The sequence below is a fragment of the Pseudorasbora parva genome, chromosome 3 (assembly GCF_024679245.1).
Source record: "Pseudorasbora parva isolate DD20220531a chromosome 3, ASM2467924v1, whole genome shotgun sequence".
Taxonomy (NCBI): domain Eukaryota; kingdom Metazoa; phylum Chordata; class Actinopteri; order Cypriniformes; family Gobionidae; genus Pseudorasbora; species Pseudorasbora parva.
Window position 1 is genome coordinate 31102094 of NC_090174.1, and position 21902 is coordinate 31123995.

Here is a 21902-nt window from a genome sequence, read left to right on the forward strand (position 1 = left end):
AATGATTCAGAGTAAGACAAAAACACGGTTTGGAAAATGGATTCATGTACATTGTAAATAATGCTGATATTTATGTAAGAGGGGAAAAAAACAACACACTTTTAAAAAATAAATAAAAACAAAACACTACTCTTAGTCCAGGTATTGACTATTCAAATAGTTTTGATTGTCATCTTTGCTAAACAAGGAAGTTGGGAACAATAGGAAAACTAGAACAAAAAATATATAATCAGCATAATTAACAGTATAATATGCATAGGGTAGATCATTTTAAATATTTATCTAAAAACTAGTTTGGACCTGTCAGGCTGTCCAGATTAGTATTTTAGGTGCTAATGTAAGATAATTTACTCTTGGCTGACATAAACATTCAAATTTGATAGTTTCGTCAACTCTTTTGAAATGAAGTTTGGAAGGGCATATTGAATGATTCCTACATCACATGATCATGATTTGCTGCTTGCCTGTTGGTTACAGGTGAATGGGTGGGATATTCTTATTGGAGAGCATTTGATTGGACAAAAATCTATGTAGTGCAAGGTGAGTCATCAATATTTTCCACAAATTTTCCTGGACTGTGCATTTTAAATGAACAAATGAACACTTAGAAGTGCACTAACAAAGATCAAATCAGATGCTGGGGCTGAGAAATATCTTCCTTTAAACACTCTTATTGGCGTGATTCATCGCGCATGACATGAAATCTAATTAAGACTTCAGGGATCCAGGAGAGTGATTCCTCTGTTGCTGGGCAGCTCTTCATGATCTGGAGGGCTTAAACTCATTATGTTTCTATCTCTTGGGACCCTCTTTAACAAATCTAACCTCAGGATGAGTCACGTAGTCACTACAGCCAAGTGTGAACATGCTCAGCTCATTTTCTTATATAGTGATCTGGACTCATTTACAGCAATTAGCCCTTCCACTAAGAAAAAGGAGGAGGAAAAAGCAATACTGATAATAGATAATGTGTTTCTACACAATGGGATTCATTAAGAGGGCTAGCCTTTTGTTCTTTTTGCCCAATCACTGAAATGCAACATATAAAGAGATAATTTTACATAATTATAAACCTTTTGTACTGTCAAACCCACAATTAAAAGTAGTTTTGAAGTTGATTTGGGAGTAGTTTTCTTTCACGCACTGTCATTATATTTTTCTGACTTTTATTTTATCACAGAATAAGCAGATAAGCCACTGTCAAGGTGACTTATCAACCATTATCTATAGCATATTGGTGCGAATCATCCTGACACTGGTGTTCTTAACTGAACCGGTTTCACAGTGTCACGTTTGTATAAGGTCAGCACATTGCAGGGTTCACGTTTGGCAGACTCAGTGGATTGTCACCAGCTTGCATTGTTTGTAATGCAAACCAGTTGCAACAATATAGGAACTAATATTCTATCACACTTATGCTGCTTGCGGAGAATGTATTTTATTCTTTTTGCATTTATTATATATTACAATAACAGTATTTTATTCATATTAATTGTATATTTCTTTCAATTACAAACTCTCTGAGATTTTTATCGAGCTCTCAGCATGTATCTGGAAAGTAGTTAAAAAAGCCACTTTTAGAACCAATTAACTGAAATCACAGTAATTAAATACGAGGAATGACGTATCATAGCAATTAAATCCCTAGAGGCACCTCACTGTTTTTAATCTCTCTGTGCCTTCTTAACATCCAAAAGAAGAGTGGCTCGAGAGTATAAGGGAAAAAGCCACAATATACGTACATCTGAATAATGTAATTAGGTCTGCATTGATATATTTAATTTGAATGCTGATCCTATTTTGCTTACACAAGAAGAGCTAAACAGGAGTCAAGATGGCTGGGTTTCAGAGCATGTTCCATTTATTGACAGAACTATTCAGTGTATCAGACAAATTACTCTCTTAAATGAAGGGGGGAGACTAAACCTACTGTAAAAAGAGTGGATTCAGTGTCAGCTTGTGGGTTGTTTGAAATTTACATTGACATTTTTGTACATGCAGTGTACATGCTAGGCTACATACAGCATATTTAAAAACTATGTAATTCATAAATGTAGTAAAATATGACCACATCACAGCTGCTAAACTGAATATACTTTGTTGAATGCTAAAAGGTAAGTGAGAGTAGAGACTGTGAGCCAGAGATTTATTAACCACAAATAAAAAAATCAGTGGCAAGAATCATGTGGTTTCTTCGCATTGCATCATTTAAAGATGTCTAAGAGGAAGTTCCTGAGTACAAAAACATTTACATAAACATTTAATCATGACACACACACAAATATATAACACACATAAAGTAAAACGTACCCAAAATATACATAGCTGTCGTTAAAATGTGCACACCACACCTATATTTTCTCCGTACCGGAATATATGTAATTATAATACTTCAGAAATTCTAAAATCATAAATAAATATCCTTACGGCTTTAAATAGTTTCAGTTTCATACAAAACATAGTAACTCATAATGTTATCCCATTGAAATGATTCAGTGTAATACATTGTTTTTTTGTTTTGTTTTGACTTTGTTATTTGAGGTAGACACAAAAATTACTCTCAAAAACACACAGAATCACGCACAGAGAAAAAAATTACTGCATTTAGAAATGCACAAAAAAGGAAAAGGCTTTCTATAAAATACAATAGATTTTTTTCAAATACTTTTTTTCCATTGGTTTACCAATGAGGATTAAAAATAATTCAGCAATTAGTCAGCATTAAAAGGAAATTCACACTACAGTATTTTCTAAATTCATGTTATTGATCTTATTGTTAATGATTAATCTATGCATACATTTCATTTTTGTTATAAATGTTAAATTTTTTAATCAATGTCATTACTGTATCTGGTGAAATGATGCTTCTCTCTAGTGACATACACTATATTGCCAAACGTATTGGGACACCCCTCCAAATCATTGAATTCAGGTGTTCCAATTACTTCCATGGCGACAGGTGTATAAAAGCAATCACTTAGGCATGCAGAATGCCTTTACAAACATTTGTAAAGGAATAGGTCGCCCTCAGGAGCTCAGTGAATTCAAGCTACAATAGCTACAGACCTCCAACTTTGTGTGGCCTTCAGATTAGCTCAATAACAGTGTGTAGAGAGCTTCATGGAATGGGTTCTAAGTGTTAAGTTTGATGGAGGGGGGATAATGGTGTGGGGTTGTTTTTCAGGGGTTGGGCTTGGCCCCTTAGTTTCAGTGAAAGAAACTCTTAATGCTTCATCATACCAATACATTTTGGACATTTTCATGCTCTCCACTTTGTGGAAAAAGTTTGGAGATGGTCCCTTTCTGTTCCAACATGACTGCACACCAGTGCACAAAGCAAGGTCCATGAAGACATGGATGAGCCGGCATGGTGTGGAGGAACTTGACTGGTCTGTCCTGATCTCAATCCAATAGATCACCTTTGGGATGAATTACAGCAGAGACTGAGCAGAGAATTTTTTTACAGAGACTTCAAGCCAGGCCTTCTGGTCCAACATCAGTGCCTGACACACAAACACACTCCTAAACCTTGTGGAAAGCCTTCCCGGATGAGTTGAAGCTATTATAGCTGCAAAGGGTGGGCAACTACATATTAAACCCTATGGATTAAGAATGGGATGTCATTAAAGTTAATGTGCATGTAAAGTCAGGCGTCCCAAAACTTTTGGCAATATGGTGTATGTTGGACTTCTCAATTCATTTAAACTACTTAAATCCCGTACCTTTCTTACAACCAACTACAAGTTTGTGTTAAGAGTGGCTTCCATACAATCAACAAAAGATACATAAAACAAAGTCCCACCCCCCATCTTTTTCCAATAATCTGTTTCACTCAGACGTATGTCAAAATACAGAAGGAAATATCTCTCTCCTAAATCTTCATCTGGATGTTTTCCTCCCTAGTATTTGGGTTTTTGGGAAAATGTTGATCATGTACAATATTTGCAAACATCAAGGCTGTAAATACATGTATATGCAAAAACCAAATATACAGTATACATAGTTTATTTACTTCTGGCGCTACATAAGATGATGTAGTGTTTCAATCCCATTTTAGTCAGTGATTATCAGAAAGTACAGTGATGAATCTGAAGGTCATACCCAGTACTGATTATTTCGCAGTGTGGGATTGGTGGTCCTGCAAAGCTGTGAAGCTTGAGGCTCCAGGTCTTCAAAAGAGCACAGAGACACAGATGGACCAAATTGGGAGTTTTCACTTCTGGTTTGCAGTCTAGTTATGGCTGAACTTCCAGCGTTTCTTGGAATAAGAGGAGTGACGGTTACGACGGGGATAGTTGCAGGCCACTGTAGCTGGTCTTGATGGGACTGGTTGTCTGGTTGAGCTGGAGGACCTGATATACTCTTTAAAGGCTTTGGTTTCTTTCTCCATTTTCTTCTTAAGAGCAGCACTGACACAACTACAATGATGACCAGAAGCAGAAGAGCAAGAATGGGCAAAAGGATAATCATTGAATTTGAGGAGGAGCCTGTCTGGGAAACGGACTCTACTTTCACTGGGTTATCATTAACGGGATAAATCTTCTCGACTCCATGGGTTGGTTTTAGATTAGTGGTACCCATATCAACGCCATTTGAAATACCCCAACGGTTGCGACCTTTGAATCTTGACCCAGATTTGGTCACCCGTTGCGTCGTATGCACCGATGAAGGTGTTGAGGATGGAAACAAACTCATTGCAGTGGTTTGGTTATGAAAAACAGGTCTGATTGTAGACGCTGGGATCATTGTTGAAATCTCCTGAGTGGGAACATGAGGTACGATGCTAAAAGCGAAAATCCCATTGGCAGGTTGGACGTTTTTGGCTTTAAGCACAAATCCGAAAGAGTCATTTACTTCATAGACGCCCGTCAGGTTAGCCTTTAACTCGATGGCCAGTTTCTCCTGATGTAGTTCACTAAAAGTGAAAAAACTCACAGATTCGGCTTTCCTTCCCTTGCCGCTCGTCAACCTGACAATCCTGCCATTCTTCGGTAGTGATGTAATTTCAAACAACGGGTCATTACCACTCAACAAAGCCAGTTCAGTCACATTTAGCAAATATGGCTTCAGCTTAATTCGAATTCCGTTTGGAAACTTTGCCCCTTCTGTGTACTTAATAAGAGGTTTCACAGTGATATTAACTACTTGGTTAGTTAGGTTTGCTTCTGTTGTGAAGGCGGTAAACTCAAAGTTATCATGGGACGACTCAAGGTTGACCATGTGATACCTTAGCTTTTCCGCCTGGAGATCATCTTGACTGAAAACAGTGACATCCTCATTGTCCAACAGGAGTTTACCATACTGTGGCGGTATTGTGATTTTATAGTGGACTGTAGTGTTTTTACCATTGGTCACTGCGGCGAGGTGTGACCGTGTGAGGGTTACAGAAGTGTGTCCCTGGTTTAGTAGCACCTCTGTGTTGTTAACAAGTGAAACAGAGATCTCTATCACTTCCAGATTGAACAGTTTATATAACGGACGGTGATGACCGTCAGTGACACTGAAGTAGAATGCACCAGAAGAAGGACTGCCATCGTGGACGAAGAACACCTCTCCATTATTGATCTGAGCCTGAGAGAAGGAGTCCACAGACTCGTTTAAGCGCTCTGCAATGGCTATGAAACCATTGCTAGGTTTGCTAATAACAGTGTATTGGATTTCAGTGGGTGGGTTATCCAGGTCAACCACACTTAAGTTGTTGGGTCCAATAATCATGTTGTCCCCCTGAACAACTTTGAGGCTAGGGGCTTTGGTCTTAAGAACAGGTGGTTGATCATTTATTGGGATTATAGTGATGTTGAATGTTTCTGATACAACTTCTGTATCTAAGGGGCGGGATGGTGGTTTGCTCTTTAGGTTGAGATACACATCAAATTCAAAATGGTCACGGGTGGTCTCGGAGTTGTCGTGATGGTATGTGATTCCATACTTGTTTAGAATGAATTGAGAAAAATTGGGCTTTTCTTTTGTAAGATTTCGCTCCCCAACGATGATGACGCCATGCTGTGGAAGAGATGTTACTTGGTACCAAACCTCATAAGAACTACGCTTGGATTCAGGTTGTTTAGTCATAAGATTGGATGCGTCCAGTATTGATTTGTCAATTAGCACTTTATCTCCTTCAGATACCTCCACACCTGAAAAATAGAGATACATTTTCTTTGACAAAAGCATGACATTTCAGTCAGAATATCAGACCATTTCTAGGATATTAATATTGATATTTAATCAATATTTTCTGTTTAATATTAAGGATAATAATAATAATAATAATAAAAAGAAGAAGAAATGTTTCTTGAGCTCCAAACAGCATATTAGAAAGGTTTCTGATCATGCTGAAAATTCAGCTTTGCCATCACAGCAGTAAATTACATTTTAAACTATATTGAATTTAAAAACAGTTATTTTAACTTGATCACAGTATTTCCACACTATTTCACAATATTATGGTTTTTACTGTATTTTAGATCAGATAAATGTAGCCATGGCGAGCTTAAGAGACTTCTTTTAACAACTGATGGACAGAGGTATAAATAACTGAATGCCGGTATTCTTTATGTCAGGTTTTCACACTGTACCTTTATTTTTGAGCAGCACAGAACTTTGTTCAGGTCCAACATTTTCATAAGAAATATCAATGTCAAACGTCTGGGTTTCAAGTGTAGCAGGAGGAGACGACACAGTAAATGAGAACTTATCTAGCGCTGCCCATCCCAAAGAGGTCCCATGACTTTGCTGAAATGCTACTTCACTCGCGTCCACCTGTAATGATTACAGTTGCATGAGTAACTAAAACATAAAACATTAAATCCCATGCCCCCAAAATCCTCAACAACAATTTTTTTTTTTAGAATTATAGACTAAAATATAATTTCCTGATATAACACATTTAATTCTTATTACTTACTCAGCATCTAGACATTGTGTCATTCTACGTTTGAAGTATCAGCACAAGCTTATATTAGCACAAATTCCCCTTGTGTCAGCGAACTAGGACATGTTACATTCAGCTTTCAAGCATGACAGGCTTTCAGATTATGCTCATAGTTAAAGTAAATGTATAATTCATTGCCCTGCACTCTGATATGCATGGCATTGAGAGGTTGGAAACACTCACCATTTGTTGTGTGAAGGATGAAATATCTGTTGTGGTGTTGTCTGCCAGCAAACTGACCAGTTTTCCAAATTTCGGTGGATTGTTCACAGTAAAATAAATGGTCCGATTTGTGATGCCGGTATCGTCATTCGTTATGGCCTTAAGAACGTTGTTTGAAATCATGGATAAGGAGCCTAGATGAAAAAACCCCCAATGAGAATAGCCCTGGAAACTTCCAAAACAACACATTGGGCTGGTATATGCTATAAACAAAACCACATTTTCTGGTGTATTGTAGCTCATGGGCTTTGAAATGTGAATGTTTAGCTTTTTTTGCATCTGGACAAGAAATTACCACCAAAAGCTAATTTGGACGTTATATTTGCTTCAAACATGGTCAAAGATCGAGGATAGACCCTGAAGATTCTGTTCCAGATAACTTTTGTTACTTACAGCACATTAGAGTGACTGAATTTTAACTTGTTACATTGCTATATTGCAAGAAGGATTTAAAATAATATCTAAAATAATCAACTGATTCCTTTCATGAACTTAATGAAAGGTCATTCATTCTGTATTTATAGTTTTCTGTTGTGTCTAACCATTTGAAAGAAGCCCTGGCGACTCATTCAGCACAAAGGCCACAAGAATAGCATGACAGGATGTGGTGTTGAGAAACATTTGTAAAGACAGAATAATAGATCTTTTGGTCAAACCTACTGCCGATTCATTCATTTATAATCAATTATTACTTATTTATTTAATAGTATTCCAAATTCCCGTCCATGTTAAGCTCCAAAAAAATCTTTAAGGAATAAAGTAATAAAATAAACTGGAAAGTAACATTAAAAGGCTAATTAACTTTATGAACAAATAAATTCAGTTCATTAGAAGTCAGGTGCACTTCTGTGAAACAGAAAGCTATTTTAGATGCTACCATTTAGTTAAGTGTTGTTAGAGCCATTTATAAAATTGAAATAAAGCAGAAAATGCGGAACTTTTTCTAGCTCTGGTATTAAATGTGGCATCTGAGTAAGCGTTTCTAAAATGAAGCAAATGACTGCAGTCTAATAACTTTAGGGACATTGTACATTCAGTGTTCAAAGGCTCCCCACTGAGCTATTTATAGCCAGAGAATTAAAGCTGTTTTGTTATTACAAGGTTTCATTGCACTTAGGATTGAGAAACCATTAAACACTATAAAAGCATGAAACACTGTGTTGATGTTCAGACAGAGACTAAAAAGCCTTAACTGTGTATGAGTGGGTGGAGACAGCGTTGTTGACTTTATAGAGAGTGGAAAGGAGGCGTCAATCTGGTGTTCTACTTGGCATGCGAGTCAGCCAGATGCTGACCTCACTGCTGTGAATAACATGACGTTATTTTATTTAACTCCATAAAAAGAGATGGAGAGTCCAATTTGTTCAGGTACTTATACGGTCTGAGATTCCATACACAATTAAGATATGAAGAAGTACTAAAGAAGTATCTAAAATACTTTATCTACAATGATTTAGTTTTTTTTTTAATGCTTATCATCTAGTATTTGATATCACAAAAACTATTTCCTTATAGTTAATCTGTGAGTGGCAGAATATACCAGATCACTTCTGAAGTTCACCTGAAGTTAATCCACATTACCTGGAAACACCTTAAGAGGTCCAGCTTTCTCTAGAGTAAGAACAAGGGCACAAGCTGTAATACTGAATATCCGTCTGGGAGCAAAGTTTACACCATCATTCACTTGGAAGTTGAAGCCTCCTGCCATTGGGCCTAAGAAGCAAAGAGAGCAAACAACATCATCATTTCCAGGAATTTAATTAGCACACAATGCACTGTAACATCAGCTCAACTTTTTGTTTTTGTTTTTTACAAATAATTGTATGTGATCTTGCATAATGCACACCTTATACTAAACATGGTGTCTCACAAAAAAGAAAAAGAAAAGAACACATATACAGTATATAAACTCAAAAACAATCTTTATTAAAGGTTCCATCTCAATCTAATTTTATGTATTATTCCTAACCTGTTGGACGAAGTACACCATCTCCAAACTGCATAACAAAGCAATTATTTAACAGTTTCACTCAAACCAATTTTCGCCTAAAAAGGACAAGAACGGGAGGAACAATGCTGTGCTGTGATTCAAAGCACAACACTGACTTCTAGTGGTTGAAACACAACAGCACAGGCCTTGTCAAAACGATCTTATAATGTGAAAGATACTTTTTAAAATAAAATAAATTAAGATTGTTTATGATATCTCACCACTATGTACAAAAAGCAGTTGTCTCTGGTCAATGTGAGCTTGAGTAAAGTTCATGATGGGCTTGTTAGGGGCAGTCTTCACAGCCAGGTGACCATTGCTGGGCTGGGTAATGATGTACTCCAGCTGCTCAGGGATCGTGTCCTCGTCTTCTGCATTCAGATCCTCACTGGTGATTTCTGTGACAGAGTCAACCCACACCTGAGCAAACAATCATACAAATAATGAGGCACAGATTAGTGCTTGAAAGGCTTGTAGTTCATTCAAAAGCTTAAACTGAATGGTAACAGGCATATTGTTAGGGAAATCTAAAGTTACATTTATTAAAGGGATAGTTTACCAAAAAATGAAAATTAGCCCATGATTTACTCACCCCCAAGTCGTCCTAGGTGTATATGACATACTTCATTCAGACGAATACAATCGGAGTAAATGTCCCGGCTCTTCCAAGATTTATAAATATTTGAAGTCCATAAAAGTGCATCTACCCGTCATATAACTGCTCTGATGAGAATATGCTAGTTCCCATGAGAACCAAGTATTGTTTTGACTATCCTCTGCGCTTCTTTGTCGTCACCAGATCTTACGCTGTGCCTGCGTCCTACGTCATACACTGGAACGCCAGTCTCTCATGAACACACACACACAGTTAGCGGCAGTTTGTAAAGTTTATGGATATTTTTCTCACACAAATGCATTGCTTCACTTCAGAAGGACTTTATTAACCCCCGGAGCAGTATGGATTACTTTTATGAGGGATAGATGCACTTTTCTAGACTTCAAAAGAAAAGCAGCCATTCACTGCCATTATAAAGCTTGGAAGAGCCAGGACATTTTTAATAAAACTCTGATTTTATTCGTCTGAGAGAAGAATGTCATATACACCTAGGATGACTTGAGGGTGAATCATGGGCTAATTTTCATTTGTGGGTGAACTATCCCTTTAAATATACATTCTGAAACTCCTGAATATCACATTTCTGCTGAGACACTCTCCTGAGTTTCACACCTTTATTCATATCAAGTCATGGAACTCTGATTGAACTTACTCCAGCTAAACACAGTTTAAAGAAAACAAGCTTAACTCAACTAATCTGAATGCTGATCTTCTAATCAGATACCAAAGAACAAAACAAAACCCACAGAAGAAGGAGACATCCTGACTCCAGCATAAGAGGATTTTTGGGATTCCACATTGTTAAAAATCTGCCAGATTATCAAGAGTGTATTGTATAAAGTGGAATCAGGCTAATCAAGAGAATCAGGAGGAATCAGTAGAGACACTCTTTTAGCAGATAATAATAAAAAAATTAAAAAAAAAGAATTACTAATGAAAAGATGCAAAAAAAATTATGAATTATGTTTTAGATCTGTCGGGACAGATCTATCAGTAAGTGCAAACATGCGGCCAAGTTCTTCTTCTTTTTTTAACCTCTAGAGAGCTAAAAGTTACATAGTGTTAATTTGAATGGAGTACCTTTTGAAGAAAATACATTTATGTAGACAAATACATTACAGTTATGACATGTCTAATTTATCTAAAACTTTGTTGAGCAATTGAATATAAAGCACTGTAGATTGAGACTCATTATTTGTAAGCAAACATGCATTTTAAAGGGGTGATGAATTGAGAAGCGTTTGATATTTAAAAGGTCATGGTAATATAAGAATATCCTTTTTAAGTTTCAGAGCTGAAAACTTCCTTGTTAGTCAAAGAAAAGCTTTTATAGACACCAGGCCCAGAAAACGATCCTGTGCTTCTTGCTTACTTCACTGCGCAACGAAAAACCTCTACAGAACGTGTAATTTAGTAGCCCCGTCCACTGTCTCATGGAGCTGTTCGTTCAATCACAAGCCAGCAGCAATAAACATGTGGAAGATAGCAAGCATTGTGGAAGAACACAGTCGCTGCATAAGCTTCCTTCGGATCCTAATATTAGGAATGTGTGGTACCTCATTTATTTTTAATGAAGTTCCAGCTCACGTGGGGAAGACATATTCACTTCATTTCACTGCAGACTCGTTTGTAAACAAATCTCCGGTCGATGCTGAATTTGGATCCGGCATGAATGGTGCAACACACGTATGTGAGTAATTTTATATGTAATAGTACTGCATTGTTATAGATCGTTTTGCTTATGTGTACGTGTCTAACAGAGCATAACTTTAGCACGCTGGACTTGCAAAGCCCGGCAGGCCGATGAATCTCATTATATTCCGTTCTTGTTCTGCTATTCTGTCTCGAGTTGACATCTGAAGGTTCCCGCTTATATCATCCGATCTTGTGGGCTATGTGTAAAATAAAAATAATAGTCCAATCAATCGCGGGTCAATGAGAAATAAATCATTGTGTTTGTTTGATAAAGATGTTTACAAGCCCTGTGCTCGAGAGAATCATTCTGGTTGCCGCTTCTCCCTTAATCTCTCCTCTCCCTCATGTGAACTGTCAGGGGAGCTGAAGCTCATTAAATATGCAAATCTTATCCAATCCTAGCCGTGGGTGTTTACTTCCAAGTCTCCAGTGCGTCACGCCCATCAAAACCCAGCGTTTGGAGAGAGGCTCAAAACCAGTGTAGAAAATAGTCTATTACTTATTGGTTATGATGTTTTTGAATGTAAAAACCACACAAACATCATAAGTTGACCTTAGACAACAGTATGAAAAAATAAAAAAGCCAGTTCATGACACCTTTAAAAGTAGCAGTATTGAGCCACCTTGTGGGTATTATAAATTTTTAAATGTTGTGTTTGAAATCAACAAGCAAAATCATTTTAAATCATGCCATTTTAATAATAAAGCCTAGAGGAAAATCTGCTGTAAGTACTGTTGTGAGGGTTTTTCATCTGACAAATCCCTGAAGATGAAAAGCACGACACTGAAATGTCTCAAGGAATCTGAAGCATGTGGAGCATGCCCCTGGTCTGTGATCTCTGACTATGACTTCTTTTGAAGTTAAAGCCAATCATTTTCATGTCTACAATTAGTAGCTTGGTCTTATGGGTCTCAGAAACAACTGTGTCCTCATCTCTATTCTTCAACTGATGGATTTGTTTGTTTATATAATGTTAACACAATGCTAGCATCGAGGTTATTTAAATGGCAAACACAATGTCAATATCACAATATCCATAAAATATAAAATAATTATGTAAAACATTTCCTTTGACTGATGCGAAAAATGGGAATTTCAGAACACAGACAATAAAAGACAGTACACAAATTTCAACATATTTTCTCCAGATCTCAGCAGAGTTCTCATACTCCATAAAACATTCCTAGGACTGGAACCTCAGCTAACCTCCGTCGTAAAAAGAGGTTTATAAATAGTAATCTCACCCTGAGAACCCTGTTGGCTGTAATGGCTGGAGCCTCGTCATTGACGGCTGTGATCTGGACATATACAGTCCATGGTGCACTGTGTTTTCGCAGGTCTGTGTCATTTGCTGTGACAGTAAAGTGGTCCTCCAAGGTCTCTGTGTTGTCGTGGACATAATAAATAAACTCCTGCTCCACCTGCCATGTAAAAACAGTGTTAAGTGATTGTTTATGCCTTTTCATAATTAATTTTTTTCAAAATAATATGTTAAAAATTGGAAAAGTGTACCTGCTTCCTTGTAAAGTAAGTTGTGGAAATCCCTGGGAAACGTGAATTCTCAATGCGGCCATGCACGGGACCCTCTGAGACGTAGTACACAAAATTGAGGCCTGAGAAATGTGGGTTCGTTACTCTGATGATTTCCTCTGTGAGAGCTTTAGATGCCCCTTCCTTCAGAGTGATATTAGACACCTCAATGGGAATAAGGCGTGGGATGACATCCACAGACATGGTGATGTCACTGACCTCTGCGACCCCGTTGCTGGCCTCCAGAGTGAATGAATCACTCTCTTTGTCAGGTGCCATCTGTACATACTGAATGTTGCCATCGTTAATATCTTGCTGGGAAAAGGTCACTAATGGGTCCTCTAGTGTTCCTTGGTACTGATCTTTACTCTCAATAAAATGCCGTAAATAGCCATGAGATGGAGGAACTTTGATGGTGAAGGTTATTTCTGAGGGTGAACTAGCCTCATGAGTCACCTGAAGAAAAACAGACATAATATTTTATTTCTGTATCTAACATCCAGCGTCGGGGAGCTAACTAAGTAGCGATACTACTAACTTAACTACATTTTTTATTTCCAGTAGATTTTTTTTGCCTTTTCCATTAACAAGCTATTTTTTTCCAACAAATAGTGGTGAAACTGTTCAGTCTTTGGCTGAATTCAGAATAGCATCGTATTCTAGTAAACTACTCCGAATTTAGCCTCTTTAATAGTGTCAGAAATTCAGATTCATTAAAGTCAGTCATTAATCCTAAATGGTATTTGTAACAATGGAAAGTTGTATTCATTCTAGTGAATGAAAATAAGAGCTTTCAAACAACTACACAATAGCATGTGATTGTTAAAAGATTAATTTGAAGCATCAATATATTGCTACAAATGGCCCAATAAACACTAACTTATATTGATATTTACCTTGAGTTTACTGTTATCAATCTTGACTGGTTTCCCCTCCTCCACCAGCAAGGTTTTGTTATGAAGGATGATGGGTGGCCTTTGATGGCTTTCCAGGTACACCTTCACATGGATTTTAACATCAAGCCGAAGGTCCTTTGCTTCCACAAGGAGTGTGAAAACATCAGCAAGATTCTTACTGTTGTCATGATGATAAGACAGGTAGCCATTTCTCAGGTCATTCTGGGTGAATGACTCAGTCTTGCTGTCTTTTAAATACAGACTGGCATGTTTTGGAGCCTCTTGGACTTTGAATATTATTTCATTGTAATTTCGGATGTCAAGATTTGTATCCACACTTAAGTTAGCATTACTAAGCGTCTTGGCTTGCCCTTTCTGAACCAACAGGCCTGTGTTGTTGCCAGTTTTTAAATAAGCATCCTGTGTGCTAATGTCCAACAGAGAGGACACATAGTGCTTGCCATCTGACACAAAGAGGACAAAACGGCCAGAGTTCATCCCATGGTGAATGAACAGCACTCGTTTCTGTTCCAAGTCTTCTTGGCGAAACTGGTACAGCTTATGTGACGTGTCGTTCACAAGAACCAAATCCCCCATCGGGATGCCACGGCGGGTGTAGACAAGCTGCCCATCACTAAATTCTGAATCTGCGTCATGATAGCACAGGTCATCGATTGTAAGTAATTTCTGTCCATTTCTGACAACATGGAAAACTTTGTCCACAATGCGGATGGGCTTCTCATCATTAACCAGCTGTATCGAGATGTTAAAGATGCCTTCCTTCGAACCAATGTCATTATCTCCTATAGAAAGTTTTGTTACTGGACCTGTGGAAGCTATGAAGGTAAAAGTATCAAAAGTTGTTTCACTGTCATCATGAACATACATAATACGCTCCTCAAGAACGTCCTGATTGGTAAAGGACATAATATTGTCAAAGTCTTTGGTAGAGTTGGACAAGTTGATTCGCATTAACTTCCCATGGTGCGGCATCTTTGTGATCGCGTAGTAAATTTCTTTAGTGCTCAAAGTTTCAGCAAACAAATCATCCTTTGTGATGAGTTTTCTTTCACCTTCAAGAAGTGACAGCCCATTGTTTGTCATGAAAATGCTATTGACATCTGCTTTGATATTGAATTTAAAAATGTGACTTGCAGAATGTGCATGCTTTGAGAATACATGGAAAACAAATTCATCACTGGTGTCCTCGTACGATCTTTCCACAAGTTGGTATTCGACTTTCAGATCTGTGATATCCCTTTGACAAAATGAGGAATTCACATTCAACTTGACATTATTTACTTCAATAATTCCTCTTTTTGGTAAAGTCAACAATCTAAAACAAAGCTCATCCTCAGACAAGCTTACACCGTGTGCTGTTACATACAGATGCTCAGGGTCAATTACAGCTCTTGTAATTTTGTCAAGCTCTACAGGTTCATTGTTCTCTATTGTGTAGTCAATCCACTTTACCTTTATGGTAAACACCAGTTCTTCAGTGGCTTTGGAGGCCACAGTTACTTTACACTTGAAGTGGTCAGTGCTATTACTTTTGAATGTTTGAATGGACTGGTAAGTGCTAAGGTACCTCAAACGCTCCTTTTCAAGAACTCTTTGGGAAAACGAGCTGGTGATTTTCCACTCTCCACTTGAGTGCATCCTCTGGAGCTCACCAAATCTTGGTGGCTCAATTACATCATAACGGATGTCAACCACCTGCTTCACTGCATTGGTCCAAACGGCCAGTTGGTTGGTGCTTAACAGAAACATCTCTCCTTGAGTCACTTCCAGACCTGTGTTATTGGAGATTTTATACTCAAGTCCCACAGCCATAATTCTAAGCACCACTGTGTTACTCACCTTCTCCCCATCACTGACTCTTAACACAATCCTAGAGTTCCTCACACCCGTGTGGACGTAATTGATTTTACCGTCCACAAGAGCTGAATGCGAGAAAGAAGTTATTGGTGTACCTGCATGGTCTTCATTCTCCAAATACCCGGCATCGGCATTAAGATTCCCTAACACCGAATAAACAAGGTTGGTGTAATTGCTGTCAATGTCTATGGCCTTCAGAACATCAGTGGTCAGCCTCTTTTTGGAGTTCTCTAGAAGAATAAACAGATTCCCCTCAGGTAGACTTAACTCAGGAGCGTCGTTGGTTGGCGTAACGGTAACATTATACCTGTACAACTTGTGTCCCTTCAGATAGCTTGGCACTTCCTTTCTGCTATTGGAGAACACAGAGAACATGAAGTAGTCCTGTGGATCTTCAGATCCCCCATGGATGTACATCACCCGGCCATGCCACAAATCCAGCATGCTGAATGTATGTTCAGCCTGCTCCTGGTCTACATCAAGCCTAAGTTGACCATGCACCGGCTGCTCTTCAATCCTAAATATGATCTGAGACTGACGGATGCCAAGCTTCTTGAAATCGAGGTTTACTTTAATATGCTTAGAATCCAAGGCTCCCCGACCCCCTTCCGGGACAACAAGGTTCCTAAGCTGTAGAAAATTGTGTCCGTACTTCTTGACAAGACCTTTGGCTAGGGTGGACACATCGGTGGGTGGCAGCTGAGTGACTGAGTCAACAAGGGTCATGGGAAGAGTTGTTGGGCTCACTGTGGTGCTTATATCCAGCTCCTTTTCAGGATCACAGCCAACAGAGATGTCTTTGGTTACCACAGCATTGGGGAGACCCATTTTGACATCATTTATTATAATGTCTCTGAAGCATCCTTTGAACGATCCACCTTTAACACGCTTCCCTGCTACAGAGGAAAGACCCACCTTTCTGACCTCAGAACGTGTTCCATCATCGATTCCCCCAAGGAAAAGAAAACCTTTCAGATGAAAGGCTTTTGATCTGGAGCTTATGATAGACTTTACAGTCTCTCCATCTACTGTGAGTTGGAGGCTTTTTGGCGTGAAAAAAAGCTTAATATCATGCCATTTGTTGTCATTGATGAAGGTGAGGGAACGTAGTTCTGTTTTACTTCCATCTTTACCGACCACGGCAACAAGGAGACCTTTCTGGATCTCCAGGGCGACAAAATCTCCCTGTCGGGCTGAGCTGTACATGACAATCCCTTCTTCAGCTGATGTGTGGATTGAGCATTCAAAAGCCCACTCATGTTGTGCTGTCCAAGGAGGAAGGGATATGTAAGCCTGTGAGCTGAAAAAACTTATTGGGTCATCCTCATTGGCAAAAAACTGAGGGCTGCACCCTAGGGAAACCTCATAGACATTCTTAAACCCAGAGTAGGGCCTCAGTGATGAAAGGAGATTGTGTTGATTAAATATTACTTCATCAAGGCAACCACGGAAGCCATTGAGATCACTGGACAGATAACCCTGATCCAAACCTCCAGTACCACCCACATATAGGCCGTCGTTGATGTGCAGCTCTCGATCTGGGCCTGACATTCGCAGACTGGTCTTGGAGTGGTTGTCCACAGTCAGTGTGACATTATAGAACTCATGGAGAAGCTCTGCAGTGTGCCAGGCCAGATCATTTAGCTGGGTTCCACTGTCTGAGAGAAGGATCTGCTCACCAGAGCCCAGATCCAACCTTACCTGTGAATGATTAAAAAAAATGTTTTTACAAAATCAAACATAAAAACTTAACTACACTTTACATAAAGTCCAATGACTTCCAGAAACTGCAAGGTGGTCCGTGGAAAATTTTAAATACATTTTTTGTTGTTACATTTTTTAATTTAATTTTAATTTAACAATAAAATTGTTTCATGCTATCAGCATGCTAATTTGATATTTATTGTGAAAAGTACTTTACAAATAAATCTGATTTGAAAACGTTTATTTTTATTGCTAGGATAATACATAACACATTAAAGTTAACAGTTTAATTATTTAAAGAAATGTATTCCAAATAATAGGTTAACAATTAGCTTTGGGTTCAGTACAGTGACAACATAAAAGCCAATTATTTAATTTTGGAAATAATGTTATAATATCTACAATATACTTTACACCTTATGAATGGAGAAAAAATATAAGCATCACAAAGTTTGAAAATGTAGATGTATCTGAATTACAAAGAAAATGTGTATGAAAACTAGGACTTCATTTTCATGGATTGATCTTCCATGCTGAGTTTTAATCATTCATCTATTTTAATAATTAGCATTTGTCTACAGCAAACTAATTTACACTTAACGTGAAATGACACTGTCCTTACAGGAGACAGCAAAGACAAACTTGTCAAGGCTTGCTGAATATGTCTAGCTTGTTCCCAACTGAAAGCAATTATAACCTGTGATGTACTCAAAGAGAGTCACAGCCACAGGGTAGCAAAAGCACAATTTAATGACCTAAGATAAATGTGAGAGTTCAAAGATATTTTCAATTACAGGAAAATCAGACCTCAAAAAGTTCAGAATAATCGGTTCTGTTGTAGCCCTAAGATATCTTCTATAAAAAGGAATCTTACATGACTGCCACTGAGAGAAATGTAAAGACCAAAATCCATTTCAGAAATTCATGTAAAGTTTTTGAACTGGATTGTGGGAATTGATTTCATATGATCCTCCAGTCATGTACCTACTTCTCTCACAATGTCAACTAAGCTCACATTCTTCAGCCCTTAAGTCAGTGCAATCATCAGGTTTGTATGTATACCTTAAAAGAAGGTGCCAAGGTGGAAGAGTCTGTGGTGAAGCAACACAGTTTCATAACTAGGCTAGAGTAAATTTCACCACTGAATTTCATCTGAAGGGGATGGTGTGGAGTTGTAAAAAGCTTTCAGAAATACTTTATTAATATTTTATTATATATTTATGTTGCAGCAACTTAACATTATCCTTACAATAGTTCTGCACAATAGTTTATTGACATGTTCCTACATGTAGTCTTGTTCATAGATCAAAACTATGTAGATCTAAACATTGCTAAAGGGGTAAGTAGCAACACGTGACTCACCTGCAGTCTGCCAACATTCATCTCCAGCAACAGGAAATCATTCTGCCCTGCAGCCAGGAAAAGCAGGCCACTCAGGCTGGAGGTGCGGAAACGAACGTGCAGTGTGTTACGGCTAGACGTCTCTGTCCCTTTTAACTGCACAAATCCATCACCATAGAATGAAGCTGCAGATAGGAGAACATCACCTATGACGTTTTTTGTGTGTTTGTCCTGAATGCTCAATGAGTTCATTCAAATGAAGCAGAGTGAAGTTTTTTTTTCTTTCTTTTTTTGTGCCTGTGTTAATGATTTTCAATATTGTGAATTAAGCTTAATTACATCCCTTTTCAATTACAAAATGGTGATTTTTGTAAAGTAATGGATTTATGGGAAGATCTACATTTAAATGGATAGTTCACCCAAAAATCTACATTTTGTTTTCATTTACTCACTCCCATGTCATTCCAAATTTTCTTTTTTGTGGAAAACCCAAATAAAGTATTTTGAAAAAAGAGGAATAATTTTTTTTTATGTTTGAAACAATCTTCAAAATATCTTCTTTTGCATTTTTCATAAACATACAGGTTTAGAACGACATGATGAGGGTAACAGATTTTTATTTTTTGTGTGAACTATTCCTTTAAAGTTACATTTAGATTTCACATAGACATTAAATAAAAGTGACTGAATGAATAAAAGCAGCAACACTTGTCTTTATAGGACAGGCCGGATGGCGCCAGGGAAGCACTGTGATACCCACGTGCATGTGCTGGCATGCTCTGCCCTGACAGCACCCTGTTCTCAACATAAAAGACTCTGACATGGCCACATTGTCTTAGCCCTGCTGTCCATTGATGGAGGCCTGGACGCAGCTGTTTTCTAACCCAGCCACTCCACATCACCCTTTAATCTACACTAGTGTGTTCTGCACTCTCATCAACCTCTCTCTGAAAGTGTTACTATAGTATTTACACCCCACAATTTGTATGGGTACAGAACACTTCTACTTTAGGACTGAATGTCATACTGATGTTTAGTGTAATTCTGGGAAACTACGCAAGTCTACTGTAGTGTCATTACTCATTTATGATGCTACAAGTTGCATAAATAACATTTTCTGTTTGAATGAATATTTATTAGCTTTTAAGTCCTTTATTTACAATGCTCTAGGCACCATGCAAAGTTCAGTGAAGCAATGTGATTCACTGAACTTTGCATGGCTGGCACAAATAGCTGAATATAATTTTGGAAATTGTGGAAATAAAGATTATATTATGGAATATAAAATTACAATAACATTTACAATGCAATGATTAGTATTGAAACATATTGATCAAAAAATGCAAAAGAGCACTATTAAGACAAAACATTTAACAACATTTTTATCAAAAGTTTATCTACAATAATGATAAACATTAAAAAATTGAGGTCAACCTTTGTGGCCTGAGTTATACTAACAAAGCTGAACTGACAGTATGAGAAGAGAAAACTAGGATGCCACTATCTTTAGTCTCTCTTTGTGCATTGCACAAAATATATTGCACAAAGAGGACTTGCATCTGACATCTTAGAGATTTTATAAGTCTGGACACTGCACTCTTAAATAAGACAACAGAAGACATCAGACATCTTGATAATTCAGTAGAATTGCTATTGCAAAGCTCAACACTAAACAAATGCAACTGATGCAACAATTTAACACAATTTACAAATGACACTAATATTCAAATGCTCACCACAGGAATCAGCAAAGTCATATGGCGCATGCTTTCCCCCTTTTATTAAACAGTTAGGACCCTTGAATAAACATCGATCCAGGGTAATGATATGCATTGCTTTCATAATGCAGTGATTCACTATAGCATTTCGTTGTTATTAATAACAAAAAAGGCTGTTTTCACTACCTTGTACTGACATTTGGCGAACTGTGAATATGAAATCTCTGAGAGCCACAAATCTGTGCAATCGTTGTTACTTTCTGTACACAACAAACTTAAGACATGATTTAGGAGGCACATACTGGCAAAGGACATGATTTGGCTATGGAAGAGTCAACTGCAAACATGCATATTTTAATATATTTGTTTGTATTACCGTCAGTTTTAGTAGGCTACACAAACAGAATACGAGAAGACATTCTCATTCCACAGACAGCAGCTATAGAAACATTAAGACTGGTTTAAAAGTCATTGCCATAGGCTACTGTCGTCTGATGCATGATATTTGGGGAAAATTAAAGATCGTCCGCTTGCTATTGCTGAATCCCCCAACTCAAATGTTTACACAGAGGGAAATGTTAACATGTCCTTCTTACTTGCTTTACATTAGCCATACTTCAGCAATTTAAAGAACTTACCCCCTTGCGCGAGTCCGACAAAGAGTAAGAGTAGTCCGTTTAAAAGGATCGCTCTCATTTTAACATCAATGGAGCGTGTTCATTCCGCTTGAAATGAAAAAAGAGTGTTTTAAAGTCATTGTGCTGACAAATTCATGGCGGCTCGGTAACTCCTCACTTTAAAATCTTTTCACAAACTTGTCTGTTCGAGCAGCAACTGCAAGCGGTGAGCACTGGAGGAGAAACTCAAACTCCGCCTTTCGAGTCCTCGAGCTTTCTCTAGCTTTAGATATTTGCCCCTCACCCCGCCAACAGCACCGATAGGTTCACGTATTTAAGACCATGTTGTAGGCTACTTGGAAAACTACAGTTATTAAAATGAAAATAATATTAAAGCACTGCTAACAAATTGTCTGATATGTCCATCAATTAATTTAGCATATCATTTGACAAAATTACAGCTTAGAAATATTTTGTGAGTGTGTGTGTGTGTGTGTGTGTGTGCGTGTTTTTTTTTTTTTGCTAAGTGAGGATCTCCAAGCGTAATGTTTTTTTATACTGTACAAACTATCTCCTACCCCTAAACCCATCACAGGAAAGTAATGTTTAATAAAACATTGTTTAGTAGGCCATGTTTTATTTTAAATATGAGACATGAAAATCCTCATTTCATGTTACTTCGTAGCCTAATTAGTACCCCCCCCCCCCATACACACATCTTTGTGGGGACTCTCCATAGACTTAAAGGTTTTTATACTGT

General features: G+C 37.8%; 1 protein-coding gene across 1 annotated transcript; it reads right to left on the reverse strand.

The window, feature by feature from the left end:
• Positions 1-1405: 1405 nt before the first annotated feature.
• Positions 1406-21382, reverse strand: cspg4ba (chondroitin sulfate proteoglycan 4ba). Its single transcript, XM_067438416.1, has 10 exons — positions 21164-21382; positions 18829-18992; positions 13885-17463; positions 12971-13444; positions 12703-12879; positions 9368-9566; positions 8738-8869; positions 7118-7290; positions 6579-6762; positions 1406-6137 (listed from the first exon to the last, which is right to left on the reverse strand). The coding sequence occupies exons 1-10, from the start codon at positions 21219-21221 to the stop codon at positions 4096-4098; spliced, it is 7182 nt and encodes a 2393-aa protein (XP_067294517.1). The 5' UTR covers positions 21222-21382; the 3' UTR covers positions 1406-4095.
• Positions 21383-21902: the final 520 nt, after the last annotated feature.

What these genes read in the sequence shown, in the direction of transcription:
- cspg4ba (XM_067438416.1), bottom strand. Translation starts at nt 21,221, where the DNA reads ATGAGAGCGATCCTTTTAAACGGACTACTCTTACTCTTTGTCGGACTC. An exon ending in TTGATAACAGTAAACTCAAG is followed by an intron (nt 13,445 to 13,884) that starts GTAAATATCAAT and finishes GTTTTTCTTCAG; the next exon opens with GTGACTCATGAGGCTAGTTC. An exon ending in ACTGCTTTTTGTACATAGTG is followed by an intron (nt 8,870 to 9,367) that starts GTGAGATATCAT and finishes TTTGCTTCTTAG; the next exon opens with GCCCAATGGCAGGAGGCTTC.